Here is a 6179-nt window from a genome sequence, read left to right as displayed (position 1 = left end):
CGGCCTCCATTTTCTTGAAGGTAGCGAGTTCAGCGTCAAGTTCCCTGTTGCACCGGACACTGTCCGGTGGCACACTGGACAGTCCGGTGCGCCAGACCAGGGTGCCTTTGGGTTATCTTTAGCTCTCTTTATTTGAACCCATCTTTGGTCTTTTTATTGGCTTGTTGTGAACCTTTGACACCTGTAAAACTTATAGACTAGAGCAAACTAATTAGTCCAATTATTTGTGTTGGGCAATTCAACCACCAAAATTAATTAGGAAAAAGGTGTAAGCCTAATTCCCTTTCAGTACTAAAAACAGTTAAGAAACATGTTCAACTAAACACAAAGTACACATCTGATTGACACATCAGATAGGTCAGACAAAAAATACAAACCACACCTTACCGCATAAATCTCTATGTAAGCTATGGCCAATCTAAATATTTCCTTTGGATAACATTCTCTCTGGCGATTTCTAGAAAAGGAATATAACTTCCATGAGATAATATATTCATAGAAAATACATAGATGTTAAAGACAATATACCTGAACATACTCTGACCACAGCCTCTGTGCCATCACTGCAAAGGACCATCTCGGGGTCAATTGACAACATAGCACTTGAGCTCGTTAAATTAGAGACATCTATCTGCAATACTTTCCACGCCTGAAAATAAATGAACCTTGATTCAAATCCTTCCACTTCATCTCCACCAATGACCCGTACGCCATGAACCTTCGGTTCCTGGCAGCGGACACGCTGTAGAAGCTAGTCGTCCTCGCGGGGCTGGCCGCGTGCTCGCGCCTGCCCTCCAGTGCATCATCTGGTACACACTGCTGTTGTTCCTCTTCAAGTTCCGCGCCGCACGGACGCTCATCGCGGACCAGTTCCTAGACACCATGGCGGCCATCGCGTCGCTGCACGTGGACCCGAACGAGTTGCCGCTGTAGGGCGGGCGCGCCGAGATGGAGGCCGAGGTGGCGGAGGACGGCAGGCTCCACGTCACGGTGCGCTTGTTGTCGGCGTCGCATCGGTTGCTGCTGATGGCGACGCCGCTGCCGTCCAACCTGACGGGCGCGGAGATATACTCGATGAGCTCGTCGCGGCAGCACAGCCCGCAGGGCTCCAACTTCAACCACACCGACTTCTTCGCCATGGTCGACGGCGCGCCGCCCACGCCGGCGAGTGGCGCGCGCGCCTCGAGCTTCGGCGCCGCCGAGCTGTACTCGATGCACTCATCGCGGGGGCCGACGCAGCGGCAGTCCAACTTCGACGAGCGCTCGGCCTTAGTCCAGTCGTCGAGGCCCGTGACCGTTGTGGAGCTCGGGCGCCTCCCCTGTCTCGGAGGTCAGCGGCCTGCAGGCCTTCACCGGTGGTGGCGCAGGTGGCGTCAACGTCGACGCCAAGGAAATTCGCATGGTTGTCCCCGCCGAGATGCCGTAGAACGGCTCCGCCGGCAAAGGTCCGCGCGGAATTCTAGTCTAGCGAGTAGCGACACAAACCTTGGCCGGGGCTGGGGCACCGGCGAGCGCGGCGGGCGCGGGTGGGAGCGGGCACGCAGGCGGAGGTGGCGGTGGCTTCCTCTTGGTGGAAGACACGGGTGTGAGAGAGGTGAGTGAGAAGAGGATAAGATTGAACAGGGGTTTAAGATACAAAAATTAACTTCCTAGAGTACAGCCGTAGGAAGTTACGTAACTTCCTAGAGTTTGTACATTTACTCTAGTAACTTCCTAGAGTCGGTCGTAGGAAGTTAGATTTTCGTTTGACTGGTCAATAGCTGAAACCTAACTTCCTAGAGGAGGTCGTAGAAAGTTAGCTTTTGGTTTGACTGGTCAACAGCTGAAACCTAACTTTCTAGAGGAGGTCGTAGGAAGTTAGCTAGGCAGTTTACTTCCTAGAGCCAGCCGTAGGAAGTTAGCTTTTCGTTTGACTGGTCAACAGCTAAAACCTAACTTCCTAGAGGAGGCTGTAGGAAGTTATATAACTTCCTACTGTTTTTTAACTTCCGACAGTTTTTATAAAATACCGTAGGAAGTTATATTTATTTCCTAGAGCTACAAGTTGCCTATCTGAAGTTATTTATTTCCTACGATTTGTTATAACAGCTGTAGGAAGTTAAAAAACCGTAGGAAGTGTATGATTTTGGTGTAGTGAGTATAAAGATAGGCATGGTTCTTTTTGTCATGTGAAGAACGAGAGCTACTAGCCATAGGAGCCTTCCCCTTCTCCTTGTTGAGATTGGAGGTCCTTTGGCTTGTTAAGTTCTTGGTTCTCTTTTGAAAACCAAGTCTATCCTTAATGGAGGGGTGTCTACCAATGGTGTAGGCATCCCTGGCAAATTTTAGTTTTTCATAATCACTCTTGTAAATTTTAAGTTGAGCATTAAGATTAGCAACATCATTATTAACCTTAAAAATGGTAGAAGCATGTGCATTGCAAGCATCAATATCAAAGTCTTTACACCTATTACAAGTAGACACATGCTCTATAGAAGAACTAGCCATATTTACTTTTTCTAGCTTAGCATTTAAATCATCATTTAAACTCTTAATACTAGAAATAGAATCATGACAAGAAGATAGCTCAGCCGACAATAATTCATTTTTCTTAGTTTCTAGAGCAAGAGATTTTTGAACACTAATAAATTTGCCATGTTCCTCATAAAGAATGTCTTCTTGTTTTTCTAGCAACCTATCTTTCTCATTAAGGGCATCAATCAATTCATTGATTTTATCTACCTTTGATCTATCTAACCCCTTAAAGAGATCACTGTAATCTACATCATCATCATCAGATTCCTCGTCACTAGAATAAGTATACTTGGGGATATCTCATGTATTTACCTTCTGTGATATCTTGGCCCCTGGGATGGTGATATCCTGGCCCAAGGCTTAATATAATTAATAGAGTATCCATACCAACAAGGTGCATCTTCTTTTTCGAAAGCCTATCTCGAAAGAACCTCCAAGTTAAGCGTGCTTGGCTTAGAGCAATTTGGGATGGATGACCGACCGAGAAGTTTTTCTCGGGTGCACATGAGTGGGGAAAAAGTGTGCACAAAAGACTCATGTTGGTCCGTGGGGACTATATATTATCATAGAGAGCTGCTAGGAGTAAGTACCGCCGGTCCAAGGATTGGACGGGGTGTTACAAGTGGTATCAGAGCCGACCCTCGCGGTTTCACGGGTGTGTGTGGGTTAGGGGTTCAGGTATATGGCGCATGGCGCATGTGGGCCCGGAGTGGTCACATGGCATGGCATATGACTACAGTAGACACACAGATGTGGCTAAGAGGGGAGGTTCCTGGATTGGGGTTAACTGACGAGGACGTCGATCTTCTAAGGGGGGTGGATTGTGATATCCTGGCCCAAGGCTTAATATAATTAATAGAGTATCCATACCAACAAGGTGCATCTTCTTTTTCGGAAGCCTATCTCAAAAGAACCTCCAAGTTAAGCGTGCTTGGCTTGGAGAAATTTGGGATAGGTGACCGACCGGGAAGTTTTTCTCGGGTGCGCATGAGTGAGAAAAAAGTGTGCACAAAAGACCCGTGTTGGTATGTGGGGACAATATATGATCTTAGAGAGCTGCCAGGAGCAAGTACCGCTGGTCTAGGGATTGGACAGGGTGTTACACCTTCTTCTCCTTAGCCATGAGGCACGTTTGACGTTCGTTGGGGAAGAGGGAGGATTTGTCGAAGGCGGAGGCAGCTACTCCTTCATCGTCGGAGTCGGTTGAAATACAGTTGGAGTCCCATTCTTTGCCAATGTGCGCCTCGCCCTTCGCCTTCATGTAGTTCTTCTTTTTCTCCTTCTTCCATTTCTTTTCTTGTCCCTGGTCATTTTCATTATCGGGACATTGTGCAATAAAATGACCGGGCTTACCGCATTTGAAGAAGGAGCACTTTCCCTTGGATTTGTTCTTGTTGGGATACTCCTTGCGTCCCTTCAAGGCGGTCTTGAAACGCTTGATTACAAGCGTCATTTCGTCCTCATTTAGCCCAGCAACCTCCACTTGTGCTACCTTGTTAGGTAGCCACTCCTTGCTAGTTGTTGCTTTGAGAGCAACGGGTTGCGGCTCATAAATAGGCAGTGGTCCATTTGCAATATTATCCACATACCTTGCTTCTTTTACCATCATGCACCCGCTCACAAATTTTCCGAGAATTTCCTCGAGCGTCATTTTGGTGTACCTATGATTTTCATGAGTGAGGTTTACAAGATGAGGATCAATAACAGTAAATGATCTTAGCATGAGTCGAATGACGTCATAATCTGTCCATCTTGTGCTCCCGTAGCTTTGAATCCTGTTCACCAGGGTATTGAGCTTGTTGTAGGTTTTGGTTGGCTCCTCTCCCCCTTTCATGGCGAACCTTCCTAGTTCTCCTTCCACCAGATCCATCTTTGTGATCATGGTGGCGTCATTACCCTCATGAGAGATTTTGAGGGTATCCCATATTTGCTTGGCATTGTCCAATCTGCTCACTTTGTTGTACCCATCCATGTAGAGAGACGCTAACAACACAGTAGTAGCCTGGACATTCTTATGAATTTGTTCATTAATAAATATGGGATTGTCGCTACTATCAAAATGCATTCCATTCTCAACTATTTCCCAAATGCTAGGATGTAGAGAGAATAAATGACTACACATTTTATGGCTCCAAAATGAGAAATCATCTCCATCAAAGTGGGGGGTTTACCAAGAGGGATGGGCAATAAATGAGCATTTAAACTGTACGACATGCGAGAATAATCAAAAGAATAATTCTGATTAACCGTTTTCTTTTTCAAGGACGAGTTGTCGTCCCTTGGTGAAGAGGATGGGGCGTCGCTGTCGTAGTAAATGGTCTTCTTAATGCGCCTCTCCTTCTTCCCATCCCTTTTCTTGTGACTCGAGCCTGAGTCAGTGGGCTTGTTACCTTTTGGCTCGTCAACGTAGAGAGTCTCCTTCTCCTTGTCGTTGATCATCATCCCCTTGCATTTAGGATCCATCTCTCTTTGGGCGATTAGTCCCTGACTGAAGAGTACGGTTCTGATACCAATTGATAGCACCTATAGGGGGGTGAATAGGTGATCCTATAAAAATAGCTTAACAACACAAACCTGGACTAATATTAGATTAGTGAAAACTAAGTCCAAGTTCAAGAGAGAAGTACAAGCGGAGTAAACTTCTTCACTTAATTGCTCTTCACAAGATGCGTATTAAACTTACAACAATTATGCAAGTAAAGTGAATAGACGTAGAGAGAATCACATAAGAATAAAGACAAGTGACACATCGATTTTTTCACATGGTTCGGCCAAGGTAGAACACTTGCCTACTTCCATGTTGTGGTGTCCCAACAGACGAGGGTTGCACTCAACCCCTTTCAAGTGACCCAATGATCAACTTGAATACCAGTGTTCTCTTTATCTCAACAATATCTCTTTGTGAGGAATCTCCACACTTTGGAGTCTCTCACACCTTACATAAAAGATCTCGAATGAGCACAGGAGTAAGGAGGGAATAACATCAAACACAAGAGCGAGAGTTGCAACACCAACACGCATAAGACAAGAACGAGCACACAAAAGCAATACAACGAAGTTACAACTCAAAGAAGTGCTCGAATCTCAATCACAATGAACCAAATGTGTGTATGCACCGGACAGTTCATTGTTCACAGTTTACTATTCAAAATGAACCATCTGCTTGGCACTGTTCACTGTCCGGTGCGCATCGGACATGGCATTGTTCACTGTCCGGTGCCTACCACGTCAGCCGACCGTTGGGGTCTGTAGCAGTCGACCATTGGATCTGCCGGTCCTTGTGGCGCACTAGACAGTTCGGTGGCACACTGGATAGTCTAGTGCGACCTTCTGACCACTGCGACCTTCTTACCGTCTCTGACACCTTCGCGAGTCGACCGTTGGCCGTGGGCGGGGCTAGCTCACCGGACAGTTCGGTGCACACTGGACAATCTAGTGAATTATAGCCACGACACACTGAGTTTTTCCCAAGAGCGGCCTATTCGGCGGGGGCGCCAGCCTGAGCATCGGACAATCCGGTGCACCGCAGGTTGGTGCAAGTTTGGCTAGGCATAGCCAAACTTCTCCAATCCATTCTCTTTTGATTTGACAAGGTTCCTAGCACTTACTGGAATATGTTAGTATTAAAAACAATTTACTAAGTCTAGAATCATACCTTGTTTTTC

The 6179-nt window shown here is 46.4% G+C and overlaps 1 protein-coding gene across 1 annotated transcript; it reads right to left on the bottom strand.

Annotated features, from left to right (window-relative positions):
- Window positions 1-251: 251 nt before the first annotated feature.
- Window positions 252-1573, bottom strand: LOC109941620 (uncharacterized). Its single transcript, XM_020542750.2, has 2 exons — window positions 529-1573; window positions 252-457 (listed from the first exon to the last, which is right to left on the bottom strand). The coding sequence occupies exon 1, from the start codon at window positions 1137-1139 to the stop codon at window positions 687-689; it is 453 nt and encodes a 150-aa protein (XP_020398339.1). The 5' UTR covers window positions 1140-1573; the 3' UTR covers window positions 252-457; window positions 529-686.
- Between the last annotated feature and the right edge of the window lie 4606 nt (window positions 1574-6179).

This window comes from Zea mays, chromosome 8, assembly GCF_902167145.1.
Source record: "Zea mays cultivar B73 chromosome 8, Zm-B73-REFERENCE-NAM-5.0, whole genome shotgun sequence".
Lineage (NCBI taxonomy): Eukaryota > Viridiplantae > Streptophyta > Magnoliopsida > Poales > Poaceae > Zea > Zea mays.
The sequence above is the reverse complement of the archived record's forward strand: the minus strand, read 5'-3'. Positions and strand labels throughout refer to the sequence as shown.